This window comes from Desmodus rotundus, chromosome 3 (genome assembly GCF_022682495.2).
Source record: "Desmodus rotundus isolate HL8 chromosome 3, HLdesRot8A.1, whole genome shotgun sequence".
Taxonomy (NCBI): domain Eukaryota; kingdom Metazoa; phylum Chordata; class Mammalia; order Chiroptera; family Phyllostomidae; genus Desmodus; species Desmodus rotundus.
The window spans coordinates 42,810,588-42,825,602 of record NC_071389.1 but is presented as its reverse complement, the minus strand read 5'-3'; the positions used below and the strand labels follow the sequence as shown (position 1 = coordinate 42,825,602).

General features: G+C 41.4%; 1 protein-coding gene across 3 annotated transcripts in view; it reads right to left on the bottom strand.

The window, feature by feature from the left end:
* The window catches only part of PATJ (PATJ crumbs cell polarity complex component), a 322,107-nt gene that overhangs the window by 200,056 nt on the left and 107,036 nt on the right, over positions 1-15,015 (bottom strand). For all 3 annotated transcript variants that reach the window (XM_024565364.3, XM_024565365.3, XM_024565366.4), the window contains exons 21-22: positions 13,227-13,350; positions 7,825-7,999 (exon numbers count right to left, since the gene is read on the bottom strand). In XM_024565364.3, the coding sequence (XP_024421132.2) occupies positions 7,825-7,999; positions 13,227-13,350 (299 nt within the window). The remainder of the gene's footprint in view (positions 1-7,824; positions 8,000-13,226; positions 13,351-15,015) is intronic.

Sequence of the window (15,015 nt, the reverse complement as noted above, 5' to 3'; positions counted from 1 at the left end):
TATGCTATTACAGTTGTCCCATTTCCCCCCCACTCCACTCCATCCTGTCCACCCCCTTCCTCCCACATTCCCCCCCTATAGTTCATGTCCATGGGTCATACTTGTAAGTTCTTTGGCTTCTACATTTCCTACACTATTTTTACCCTCCCCCTGTCTATTTTCCACCTATCATCTATGCTACTTATTCTCTGTACCTTTACCCCCCTCTCCCCCTCCCACTCCCTTATTGACAACCCTCATGTTCTAGTTGTTTGCCTAGTTTGCTCTCGTTTTTGTTTTATGTGTGGCCATTAATAACTGTGAGTTTGCTGTCATTTTTACTGTTCCTATTTTTGATCTTCTTTTTCTTAGGTAACTCCCTTTAACATTTCATATAATAAGGGCTTGGTGGTGATGAGCTTCCTTAACTTGACCTTATCTGAGAAGCACTTTATCTTCCCTTCCATTCTAAGTGATAGCTTTGCTGGATACAGTAATCTTGGATGTAGGTCCTTGCGTTTATTCTTGGGTAATGTAATTATGATGTGCCTTGGTGTGTTCCTCCTTGGGTCCAGCTTCTTTGGGACTCTCTGAGCTTCCTGGACTTCCCAGAAGTCTATTTCCTTTGCCAGATTAGGGAAGTTCTCCTTTATTATTTGTTCAAATAAGTTTTCAATTTTTTGTTCTTCCTCTTCTCCTTCTGGCACCCCTATAATTCGGATGTTGGAACGTTTCAAGGTGTCCTGGAGGATCCTAAGCCTCTCCTCATTTTTCCGAGTTCTTGTTTCTTCATTCTTTTCTGGTTGGATGTTTCTTTCTTCCTTCTGGTCCACACCATTGATTTGAGTCCCAGTTTCCTTCTCATCACTATTGGTTCCCTGTACATTTTCCTTTGTTTCTCTTAGCATAGGCTTCATTTTTTCATCTGTTTTTCGAATAGATTCAACCAAGTCTGTGAGCATATTGATAACCAGTGCTTTGAACTGTGCATCCGATAGGTTGGCTATCTCTTCCTCAGTTAGTTGTATTTTTTCTGGAGCTTTGAAGTGTTCTGTCATTTGGGCCTTTTTTTTTTTTTTTTTTGTCTTGGCGCATCTGTTACTTTAAGGGGCAGAGCCTTAGGTGTTCACTGGGGCGGGGTTGCGCTGGTCGCTGCTCTGTGACGCTGTACGTGGGGGAGGGGCCGAGAGGGAGCAATGGCGCCCGCCTCACTCTCCTCCGGATTTCAATCTTTCACTCTGGTACCCACAATCAAACTGGGCCCCTCTGGTGCTGGTTCCCGAATGGGTGGGCCTGTGCACACTCTAGGCCCCTGTGGGTCTCTCCAACGACCTCTCCTGTGAGGCTGGGAGTCTCTCCTGCTGCCGCCCCAACCCCCACGGGTGTTTTCAATCAGAGGTTTGAGGCTTTATTTCCCCTGTGCTGGAGCCCTGGGTTGCGTGGTCTGCTTCGATCCCCGCCGTTTGTCCGGTTTATCTGTGCGCAAATGTGGTGCCACGGGGTGCTACCCGCTGCTCCGCCTGCCCCGTTCTCCACCACTCTGACTCCGGCCCTCTCGGTTTATCTGTGTGCGAATGTGGGGCCGCAGAGTCTGCTAGTGGTCAGACTGCCTGCGCCGTTTGTCCCACACTCTGCCAGTCTCAGTCCCGCCACAGCCACGCGAGTCCTCTCCACCCCGGTGCCCATCTGCGCCCCTCCTACCGGTCCGGATGAATGTTTATTTATTTATTATTTTATTTTTTAATCGCCCCAATTTTTTAAAATATATTTATTGATTATGCTATTACAGTTGTCCCATTTCCCCCCCACTCCACTCCATCCTGCCCACCCCCCTTCCTCCCACATTCCCCCCCTATAGTTCATGTCCATGGGTCATACTTGTAAGTTCTTTGGCTTCTACATTTCCTACACTATTCTTACCCTCCCCCTGTCTATTTTCCACCTATCATCTATGCTACTTATTCTCTGTACCTTTACCCCCTTCTCCCCCTCCCACAACCCTATTGACAACCCTCATGTTCTAGTTGTTTGCTTAGTTTGCTCCCGTTTTTGTTTTATGTGTGGTCGTTAATAACTGTGAGTTTGCTGTCATTTTTACTGTTCCTATTTTTGATCTTCTTTTTCTTAGGTAACTCCCTTTAACATTTCATATAATAAGGGCTTGGTGGTGATGAGCTTCCTTAACTTGACCTTATCTGAGAAGCACTTTATCTTCCCTTCCATTCTAAGTGATAGCTTTGCTGGATACAGTAATCTTAGGTGTAGGTCCTTGCGTTTATTCTTGGGTAATGTAATTATGATGTGCCTTGGTGTGTTCCTCCTTGGGTCCAGCTTCTTTGGGACTCTCTGAGCTTCCTGGACTTCCCAGAAGTCTATTTCCTTTGCCAGATTAGGGAAGTTCTCCTTTATTATTTGTTCAAATAAGTTTTCAATTTTTTGTTCTTCCTCTTCTCCTTCTGGCACCCCTATAATTCGGATGTTGGAACGTTTCAAGGTGTCCTGGAGGATCCTAAGCCTCTCCTCATTTTTCCGAGTTCTTGTTTCTTCATTCTTTTCTGGTTGGATGTTTCTTTCTTCCTTCTGGTCCACACCATTGATTTGAGTCCCAGTTTCCTTCTCATCACTATTGGTTCCCTGTACATTTTCCTTTGTTTCTCTTAGCATAGGCTTCATTTTTTCATCTGTTTTTCGAATAGATTCAACCAAGTCTGTGAGCATATTGATAACCAGTGCTTTGAACTGTGCATCCGATAGGTTGGCTATCTCTTCCTCAGTTAGTTGTATTTTTTCTGGAGCTTTGAAGTGTTCTGTCATTTGGGCCTTTTTTTTTTTTTTTTTTGTCTTGGCGCATCTGTTACTTTAAGGGGCAGAGCCTTAGGTGTTCACTGGGGCGGGGTTGCGCTGGTCGCTGCTCTGTGACGCTGTACGTGGGGGAGGGGCCGAGAGGGAGCAATGGCGCCCGCCTCACTCTCCTCCGGATTTCAATCTTTCACTCTGGTACCCACAATCAAACTGGGCCCCTCTGGTGCTGGTTCCCGAATGGGTGGGCCTGTGCACACTCTAGGCCCCTGTGGGTCTCTCCAATGACCTCTCCTGTGAGGCTGGGAGACTCTCCTGCTGCCGCCCCAACCCTCATGGGCGTTTTCAATCAGAGGTTTGAGGCTTTATTTCCCCTGTGCTGGAGCCCTGGGTTGCGTGGTCTGCTTCGATCCCCGCCGTTTGTCCGGTTTATCTGTGGGTGAATGTGGTGCCACGGGGCGCTACCCGCTGCTCTGCCTGCCCTGTTCTCCGCCACCCTGAGTCCAGCCCTCTAGGTTTATCTGTGCAAATGTGGGGCTGCAGAGTCTGCTAGTGGTCAGACTGCCTGCGCCGTTTGTCCCACACTCTGCCAGTCTCAGTCCCGCCACAGCCACGCGAGTCCTCTCCACCCCGGTGCCCATCTGCGCCCCTCCTACCAGTCTGGATGAATGTTTATTTTCTATTTCCTTGGTGTCTGTCCCCCTTGCCGTTCGATTCTCTATCAGTTCTGGTTGTGTGAGGAGGCGCAGTGTGTCTACCTACGCCGCCATCTTGGTTCTCCACATGCGATATCTTGATTGGACTGTCAGTAATATGACTCTATACATTTGTGAAAATTAAGAAAACTGTCCCTTTAAAATGTGCACTTTATTAATATGTAAAGTTGTGTTTTATGGCTCAAGCCATAAAGGGCATGTTGCTTCCTTAGGTCAACTTTACGTCTCTTGGCCTTTTGTAGAGCCTGGATTAGTAATCAAAGGTCTAATTACAGTCTCAGCAACATTAGCGTAGTATTCCTATGTACCTGCTGTCCTAATTCTTCACATTTACCTTCACTGCCGTGTGGACAACAGCTCCAACAGAATTGTACTGAAACCTCCCCTTTCTCCTCCCAACTCAGACATTCTCGAGTAGGCCCCCCTCAAAAGCACCCAGTTCTTTTCCCTCATGTCCTCAGCCTCCTACCAATGTTCTAAACTTACACATAATTTTTGTCACTTTATCTCAAAGGCAAATCTATTAAACATCCACCATTTATTTAGAAGGCAGTAAATGCCAGGCACTGTTTTGGAGGCTCAAATGATAACAACTCATTTAGTCCTTTCCCCAAATGTGACACCCTGCCTCCAAATTCTACCTCCCCACTCATAACAAAGTATTTAACCTGTGAAAGTATTTTTCATTTGTATTATACCTATAGCATGGTTTCTTGTCAATTTTAAATGTCTTTCATCTCAAGTTCATCCTCCTCCCAAGGCTTTACCCTCTGACACTTTGCTTTACTTACTACGAGTCAATCTTATTTTGTCATAAAAGAAACAGAGAAAAACCCTACAGTCTCCTTGAGTATTTAAAAAACACTCAGCAACAATGAATTGTGCCCTAGATAAACCCCGAGGCCCATGAGTCTGTCATTGTCATCTAGCATCATTGTCACCCTTTCGTTATACATTTACTATGTTAAAGGCACTATACGAAGCCCTTTGCATTCAATTTTATTTAATCCGTAGAACTACCTACTTTATAAGTGAGGAAATATAGACTTCGGGCAAACTTCTCAGGGCCATGTAGCTATAAATAACAGGAAAAATCTGAATAGCACCCAAATATATCTGTACTGCAGATCTGCTATTAGTCTGAGAAATACACATGCCCCCTTTATAGGCACCCATATGTCTTCAGGCAGCAGGTGACAGAGATGTGTTAGAAAAAGACTGAAGCCAGGTGAGTTCTGAGGACATGATCTCAAGTGACCTTAGGAAGAAAGGAGGATACTTGGAACAAAATTACTCAGATTCCTTCCAGAGTTATCATATCCTGCCCGCTCACAGTTGTCTTTGTAAAGAGCCCCACTTTTAAGGTGTGTCTGACCTCTTAATACTTGTCCTGCCTCCAAATGTTAAGAAGTCGGCTTGATGGAAAAACACAGTGCATGTTAAATAACTCTGTGACATCCTACATAAAAATTAATGCAAAGAAGCAACTCTAAAATACACTCGAGTACTTCATGACACCCGATAATCTGAAAGACTGTCTTCCAAAAAATCTATGCAGTACTCAGGAAGGCTGCTGAGTGGCAATAAATATTCACCTATGACCCTAACTCCATGGGGCATTCTCTAAAAGATTAAAAGGGGGAATATGATTTACAGGAACTCTTCTGGAACCTGCTGAGATTTAAATATATCCTGAATTTATGAGAGCAAGCCAAAAATACAACTTTCAAATGCAAGACTGATTTCCCAAGACAAAGTTAGGTTGGAGCCCCCAAATACCTGTGCCTACATATGAAATTGGCTTGTTGAAGTACTCATTTGAGGAGAAAAGGCAATGGAATAGGAGTAAAGGGTGTCTTCCTTCTCAGAAGCTGGAGAATTGAGTAAAATACAATTGACGTTCCATTTTGTTTTCCGCATGAGGAAGGAGGGCTGGGCTTGGAAACTTGTTTAGATATTTTTCTGTTCTACAGTTAACAATTTATAGCTTTAGAGAAGCAGCTCCATTTCTGAATTCTTCAGCCAGCTTCAATGATTAACAGTAAGCACCATAAAAGGCAAAGGCGTCTCATTTAAAAAGTAATTTGACCACATAGAAAGTCACAAAACATATTCCTAACCCTTCCAGTACTTCCACTCCCAGGCATCTCCCCTAAAGAAACAACACTGTGCATTCCTCTGGGAGCTGGGTAGGACGCCAGGACACCAGGCCTGTCAGCACCACCCCCTGCACGCTGGTTTAGTTCTGCTGCATGAAAAGCCACCAGATTCTCCATGTGGTGGGGCCAATCTGTCTTTCCTTCCACTCAGAGGTGAGCTATGCAGAAGCACAATAAACAATGCTTTAGGTAGTTTCTATCTGTAACTCTAGGAGAGGGTCATAGGTTGCTGAACAAAGACAAAATCATTTTGTGTTGATAGAAGATATCAAACCATTCTTGGACTAAGGTTTTAATAAAAGCATTAGGGCCAATGAATCCTACCCTATTTCGCAGCATCTCTGTTGTGCTTTGCCAATACCCCCAGCTCCTTTGTTCACTCCTCTCCTGTACTCATAGCACTGTGCACTCTGGTTTCTCCTTCACGGATTGCTTTGGTTCCCATCCTCCACCCGCAAAGCCCGCCCAGCCAAACTACTCATCACACTCTGTGGAATCTCTTTGAACTGTAAAGAAACTACTCCATGCCCTATCTTCCTCACTGAATGTTCTCTATACCTTCTGTGTTTTCTTAACAGCTGCTGATTCTCAGCCACATAACCACACTCAAGTGGGTAATGCTCATTCTCTTGCTCTCTGGGAAGTTGGAAACTGGAGGCCAATATTTCCTAAACTCCCTTCCACAACTAAGTCATTACTCCCCTATTCTTGTTTCAAAAGCTAATCTCTTCCCTGACACCTCTCCTTTTAATGCGCACTCTACTAGTACCCCATCGCTCTTAGTAAATCGCTTTCCCCCTAAATGACAGAGAAAAAAATCAAGGTCACTGGGCCAAAATCGCTTTGGATTCCTGCCTCTGAGGTACAAATTGTACCCAGACTTGTACTTTCCTTTGGTTCCTGGCATCTGTCTCTGTGGAGGAGGTGAACTTCCTCATATCAAACTATCAAAGGTTAATCTCTAGGTATGCAATACCCTCCCCTCCCTTTACCTTCTTTAAGAATTATGCTTAATCACCCCCATCCTAAAATCTACATATACCTTGTCCTGACCTTTTCCAGAAAGACAAAGACAGACAGGCAGACACACACACATTATCTATCTATCTATCTATCTATCTATCTATCTATCTAATCATGAATTCTATCTGCTTTTTTCAGGATCAGGATTCTCAAAACACAGTCTGTTCTTACCATGTCCAATTTCAAACCTTTTGTTCAATTCTCAATCCTCTGCCCTCTCTAAAACTGCCCTGTGCTTACCAAGGGCCATATGGCCAAGCCCCATGAAAACTTTTCCTTCTTATTTACCTTGACCTCCCTGTAGCATGTGACCAGTTTGTGATGATCTTTTTGTTAAAATGTTCTCTCCCCTTGGCTTCCACATCAACCTCTAGTTCATCAATTTCCTTCTACCTTTTGTTCATTCCATTTCACTATTTTCTTCCTCCATTCATGCCTTTAACATTGCTGCTTTGAAGGATTCCCATTTTAGCCCTATGCTCTTCTTGTTACTTAACCTTCCTCTGGATGACTATTTAAATCCAGGAGTTTTGCCTATGCTTGCCTGATCTGGTTCCCAATTATCCATGTCAGGTTAGATGTCAAGATTAATCCCGAAAATCATGGAGCTAATTGACTCCACTTTACTTTGCTGCCCTAGAGATACCTAGACCCTCAATATGTCTCAAACTTAACTCATTATTTTCCCTTCCCACTTGTTTATGCTCCTATAATCTTATCTCAAGGAACAAATGGTCCCATTATCCATTTGGTTTCCCATTCCAGAAACACAAGCCATCCTCAACTGTTCCCTTTCACTTCCAATGTGTTATCAGTCACCAATTCCTATAGACTCTCTAACTCTTAAATCCATTCCCTCATCTGTCTTCAAGTACTTCTTGCTTGAGTTGTTAGAATAAACTCGCAACCTCTCATTTTCTAAGCAAATACTCTATTTAATCCATTCTGCACACAACTGCAAGAATACAAAATTTTATATATGGTGCAATTTTATATATGTGAAATTCTCATAGTAATTGTCTAATATAGTGGATTTTATTCAGAATATTTTTATTTTCCAAATGTTCTGCCATAATCATGCCTGTTTTATTATGGAAGCTAAGAAATCTATTTTATAATGTAAAAGCAAAAAGGAAATGGAATCATACTATGCATCAGCGGAGCATCTAGAAGATAACATTCCCATGTATGCTGAGGTCTTGGAAACAACTCGGGTCCTGGGCAGTTGGTATAAGGGTAGATCTTCTTGGTGCCTTCTTTGAGCTGCAGCAGGAAGTTCAGCAAGCAAGCCAGGACCTTGGACATCACTCGGAATCATCATGCCTAAATAGTAAACCAAGATGATGGTGAACATGAGATGCTTTCTTTCATCCTTCATTCATTCAACAAATAGTTATAAGCATCTACTATGGGCAAGCCCCTTCCAGGTAAAGACTTATTTATATTAAGCTAAATAAATAAAATATTTCACACGTCAGGTGGTGACAAGTACAATGGTGAAAAATGAAGCAAGGAAGGGGAACTAGGGATTGCTTAGTAGAAGAAAGTTACAATTGTGAATGTGGCCTCACTGAAAAGTTGGTGACATTTTAGCACTATACACATTTTATCAAAAAATCCACTTTATGATGGTATTCTAATCTTACTATAAATTTTCCTTTATTAACCTAGGCCATCTCAATTACAGGCACTCCAACATTTCACTGATTTAAAAAAATTATTATTCCACAGAGTTACATATCACCATGTAAAAACACATTTTTTTCTTTTATAACAATAGATTTAAAAAATTTTTTTATTGTTATTCAATTACAGTTGTATGCCTTTTCTCCCCATCCCTCCACCCCACCTCAGCCGAACCCCCCTCCCTCCCCACCTCCACCCTTCCCCTTGATTTTGTCCATGTGTCCTTTACAGTATAGTTCCTGTATAAAAACACATTTTTAAAAGGGCTTTGTTTATAAATTCCAGAATTCTCTTACATTTGTTACCTTGTTTAATTCTCACATCAAACATTGTGTTACAGAGAAAAGATACTAGCAAATGTATTTTATAAATGGAGGAACTAATCTAAGGAACAGTGTAGGGAATTTTGCCAATTAGAATGTGCAGATTTACCTGACAAATCATCTCTGTCATTTTTCCATTTACTCAAAAAAAAAGAATAAGGCAGAACTGTGCCCAGAGTCCTATGGCACAGGCTTAGAGACCTGCACCATGCAGGCATGGATTCATTAACCGCTCTTAGGATATACCCCAGTATCCAGGATAGCCAATCCATTATAAATTCCCAGCCAGTCTTTCTTTCTCATGTTGTACAAATACGATGAATTGTGCATCAAATGCCTCCCTTAAGTCCAGGCATTTATAGTACATTTTGGAGATGTGCCTTATCAGAAAACGAGAAATGATTTTTGACTAAGAGATACAGATACTCTACTAAAACTTTTGCTATAAGCATCGCCTAAACTTTCCACTTCTTCACACTGAACAAATTTTCTAGGAAATTCACTACTACTTCTGCTTTATACCTTGTCTAGAAACTTTGGAATCAGGATCTAATCAGTTGATAATGCAACAGAGAGTCTGATGAGGGAGTGACATAAGTATAATGCTTAGGTGGTGTGAAAGGAGGTCTCAGTTTCCTTTCCCCCAACCCCATGCACCCTTCATCCCATCCACTGGGGCTCACATTCCTGCGAAACAGTCATACCTGTCCCACTGTCCCACTGTTTCAGCTCTCCCTATGTCTGCCTCCTCCCCAGTGGGAGGGGCCAGGAGTAGGATCAAGATTCTGGGAGCAATTGCCTAAAACCAGAGTCTTAAGAACAGGAAAAAAAAAAAAAAAGCTGCATTTGTAGAGCTATTTCCCATTCACCTACGCCAGTAAAAGCAGCCTGTTAAATTATAGCATTGGGTTTCACAGGTTGCTGCAGTTTGTTTAAAACTTTGCAATACCTGCTCCACACAAAGAATGCTCGTGCCCTCTGCCCCACTACTCCCCACGGACCCTTGGTGGTGCTTAGGCACACATTTTCATCTCTCACAGTGCTTGACACAGTTGCACTTTACAGGGCTGTTCACCAAGTGCCCCACAGTACCCAGGAGCCCATAAAACAAATCAAGTCCTTTAGGGCCTGCACAGTTGTCAGGTAATGGCTGTAACAGGAGCACAAAGGTTAGAAAAACAGGGAACTTAAAAAAAATGTTCTGGGTAAATTGGAAGTTAATGCTTATAGGAGAGGAATGGGAAAAATTTTCAAAAGGCTTATACGTAGTGCGGTACAAGAATACATGGTCAACAGCCCTGGCTGGTGCAGCTCAATCAGTTGAGTGTGGGCCTGAGAACCAAAGGGTTGCTGGTTAGATTCCTAGTCAAGGCACATGCCCGGGTTGCGAGCCAGGTTCCCAGCAGGGGGTGGGTGAGAGACAGCCACACATTGATGTTTCTCTCCCTCTCTTCCTCCCTTCCCCTCTCTCTAAAAATAAATAAATAAAATCTTAAAAAAAAAAAAGAATACATGGGTCAACAAAATAAAGGCAATAAGAATCCAAGCAGAGAGGAAATTGGGTACTGTACAACTTAGTAACTGGAAAGGTGGGGGGTGGTTGGTATGTTTATAAAGAATCACAAATGAGTGGCATGTCACTTTCTCATTCAACAAATAATTTCTTGAGCACCTACTATGGTATACCATAATCAGAGATAAGCCTTGCCCTCCAGAAGCTTAGTCTATAGGATGAGACTGGAGTGCAAACGAGTACGTATGCCTGTCTCTTGGGTGCAGTGACAAAAATTCAGGCAGGATTAACTGGAGGCACACTCCCAGGAGGGGCAGTCAAAGATTAGGAAAAAGAACTACTTTTTCTCTGAAATCTTGTAATACTAAAGGTATTACTGATCTAAAATTTATCTTGTATGCTTTACATTATTAATTATACTAATTTGTAGGATTTGTGTCACAGCCCATGAAGAGTACAGGCTCTTGAAGGATACATAATTTTGGGTAAAATAAAGAGTCAAGAATAGCCCTATACAGGTAGGTTCTCCAAAACAAGTTTTTAAAAAAATTTTATTGTTATTCAATTACAGTTGTCTGCATTTTCTCCCCATCCCTCCACCCCACCCCCAAAATAATTTTTTAAATTAATTGTTCATAGATAAATCTAAATTGCTACTAATAAAGCAGTCAAAGAGCTACAGATGTGGAAGAGGCCTCGGAGAACACTTTGCCCAAATCCCTCATTTTACAGTTGAGGAAATGGAGGGGCTTGGAGAGGCCTGAAGGCCTGAAACAGTCCGCCATATGCTGGGCAGGGCTCTCGAGAGCAAAATGAAATTTGGAGTAGAATTGACTCAGTCTGTATGCTGCTGAAACCTGTATTGACTCTGATCGGTAATTTCTTAGCCCACCCACGGTTAGCACTAATTCAAACACTCACACCTACCACATAGCATTGTGGAGGCTCTCAAGTTTTTCTCAAAGCATGTGGTTATGAATGTTTTTCTAGTGAGGACAGATCTCAGATAGCTTCATTCCTAAAGCTATAATGTCTGAAAATAAATTATTTCCAGGGCCCTGCAAAATATTAGGTTAAGGCAGTACAGTGGGTTGAATGGTGAACCCCCTAAAAAATATGTCCATGCCACGGGACCTATGAATGTGACCTCATTGGATGGGGGAAGTCTTTGAGGCTGTGAGTAAGCACTTGAGATGAGACCATCCTGGATTACCTAAATCCAATGACAGATGTCCTTGTAGGAGACAGAAGAAGATAAGACATGGGTAGGAAGAAGGGAAGGCCATGAGAAGACGGAGGCAAAAGACAGAGTGATGCAGCCACAAGCCAAAACACACTGGAGCCACGAGGAGCTGACCAGGCAAAGAAGAGACTCTTCCCCAGAGCCTTCAGAGGGCACGCCACACCTTCATTTAGGACTTCTGGCCTCCAGAACACGGAGGGAATTCATTTCTACTGTTTTAAGCCACTAAGTTTGTGACAATTTGTTACAACAGTCCTAGGAAACTCATATACACAGCAGAAGGCAGTGGAACTAACTTGGGAGTCACCCAGATAATACACAGAGCAGGTCTCATGGGGTGCCTGGATCCTGCCATAAAGAGAGTATCTCTTTCCCTATGTTCTTCCCAGCCCCACTGTCCCTCCTCACAAATACCCCCTCCATTTATCTTGTCTGTTCCTTTCAATCCTGATGGTAGAAAGCATAAATAGGTCCAAAGAAGGGCAATTTTGCCTCCCAAGGGACATCTGGCACATCTAGACACATTGTGATTTTGATCATCACTGGGTTGGGGGTACCACTGGCATCTAGGGTTGGGGGCAGGGAAGCTGCTAAACACCCTGCAGCGCATGGTTCAACCCACCAACCAAAAGTGTGCTGGGCCACAATAATACCAAGATGGCTTTAAAGTATCAATGATAATTACACATATATGGTTTATTAATTTTCTTATTTATTCATTGGTACTATAAACCTTCTCCAAGTAGTTAATAATTGGAGGACTACAGAAATGGGGTGAATTTTGGTGGAAAAAGCCCCATTTTTTTCCTAGTCACAATTAGTTACGCATGATGGAAAATTAGACAGACTCATCTAATTTTAGATATTCAACATTAACTCCGTTGACCACAGGGAATTGACAGTTGTTATCATCTTATAGGTGCCATCAGTCTTTAACATTAAGAACCCTATTCTTTGGATTTTACTTAATAGAATGCTGAATTCACATAACTGGTATGTAATTTTCTATAATTCTTTCTCTCCCCTTACAATGCATTACCATACAACACAAGAACTGCCCACAGAGAAAGACGTTTCCTACAAGCAGAGCCATAACAGGTGAAGGGCAGCATAAATCCTGAACAATGGCTCTATAAATCCCAGTGCTAGGGAAGAATTTAACAGTCTCACCTAGGGATCCCAATATTATAACGGCATTAGATATTTCAGAGTTGAATGAAAAAAAGTTATTTTTTAAAGTCAATTTTTCAAAATTATATAAGAATCAATATTGGGAGGAGGCAGGGAGAGGCACAATACTTTCAGGATTCTTTAATGGAAACTAAGTTATTAATGCACCAAAATTGACTGTAATATATGGCTATTAAAATGTTTCATAAATGTTTAAAATATGCCTCTCTTTATTAATATTTAACAACCCCATTCAATGAGCTAACAGTATCACTTAATAGCATCAGAGATTTTAATATATATTAGTAGAGACTTATTTCAGATTCAGCCTAAGGTACTAGTTTTAGTTTTAATCCATACTGATAATAAAAAGCAAAACGAGGCAGAGAAAATGCAGCCTTCTCAGCAAACATGATCTGAGAATTCTAAGTTGAAACATGGACAATGTTATTCTTTCAGGTATTTTGAAAGAGATTAGTTAATAAACAGATTTAAATTTGAAACACCATGATGAATGAAAATGTGACAGTAAAATTCACCACATATAAGCATAATGCTGAAAGATTGCAGAATAATGTAATTTGTGTTCATGAGGAAAAAAAAAAAATCACAAACCTAAGTCCAGACTGCTTTTTGTTAATGAATTAAGATTTTCCAGATCGTCATATCTGCCCTGTTGACTGTTTCCTTCAGTTGAGGATATGGACGGTAGGGAATCGATGACAAAATTTTCCTTCATCTTGAGAGGAAGAAAACCAGAAATGCATTAGTACTTTATGATAAAATGTGGAACACTATAGTGTTGTTTAAATAGAGAAGAATGACAGTGGAAAACTGGCCCTGAACACAGGCGTTCTCAAGTAACACTTTATATCGTAGTAAGCAGCAACAAACGGTGGTAACTTAACATCTGCAAGTGTACAGGCTAGTAAAACCTGTTTTTTCCGGACGTTGGATTTTTTAACAACAGACTTGTTTTTCTAGACATTAGTAAGTGGATTTAAATAAACATTCACCAAGGTAGAGGAATAAAAGATCTATCTAGTCAAGCAAGGTCAGAGGTTGGCACACTACCGGCTGATCATGCTGGATCACCATTTAACTAGCTGATCCCAAAACACCTGATGAGTTTTCATAGCCCTAAGCCTTGGCTACACCCTCCCTAGCACTCTCATCTGCGTGGTGAGCACTCAGCCACCCAAACCTAAAACCGAAAGTAAGTGCAGTCAGTAACTTACTGCACTTTCCTCTTGTCCTCATCTTACAAATGTCTTTTATGGTTTTCCAGTTATAATCCTGCAGAACATACAATTTTTACTGATGTATTTTATTATGATACTTTAGGCATAAAATTAAATGACAACATTAGGCCACCACAGGGATATGCCTTGACTCAATTATGGTGAATAACACTATGTTATTCTCTACTGTTGGAAATTTAGATTGTTTAAAACAAAAATATGAATTATACCTTTTGCAACAGTCCATTTTATGTTATATTGGTAAGACTTCAATAGAGAGAGAAGAACTTCTCATAAACTGATGTACCATAATGAAGCCTACAGAACATGGACTTGAACTCAAATGTTAGAGGTTAAAAAGGAGCTACAACTACTTAGCTGCCTAGAATAAAATAAACAGTAAGTTCTTACAAAAGGAAATAAGGAGATGGTAGGCACTGAGTACTTAAAAAGAAGAAATTTCATAGTAATTTTGGACCATTTGAACATTTCTTAAAAAGGTTAATGGAAATTATGTGACAGGGGAATAAGAAAATAGATACGTGAATCTGAGAGGTTAGATCTTTAGAAAAATGAATTCAGGTTTTTTTCTAAATAGAGAATAAGAATATACAGTCATTCTCAGGTAAATAATCCTTCTTACAAAAAAAATCAGATCTTTTAAAAATGGGCAAATGACTCGAACAGACATTTCTCCAAAGAAAATTAGAAGATAGAGAACAAAGACACGAAAATTTGCCCAACATCACTAAGAAGCAGAGAAGTGCAAATCGAAACCACAATGAGATACCACTTCACACCTATTTTTTTAAGGAAAATAACAGGAAAATATGTGTTGGTGAGCATGTGGAAAAATTGGAAAACTTGCGCATTGCTGGTGGGAATGTAAAGTGGTTCAGCTGCTGTGCAAACAGTATGACAGCTCCTCAAAAATTTAACAGAGAATTACCATATGACCCAGCAATCTCACTTCTGGCAAATGCCCACAAGATTTGGCTATTTGAACAGATAGCTGTATAGCAACGCTCACAGCAGCACCATTCACAATAGCCAAACACAGAGGCAACCCAGGGGCCCATCGGCTGATGAATGGGTAAACCAAATGCAGTGTATAAATACAATGGAATATTAATCAGCCTTACGAAGGGAGAAATTCTGACACA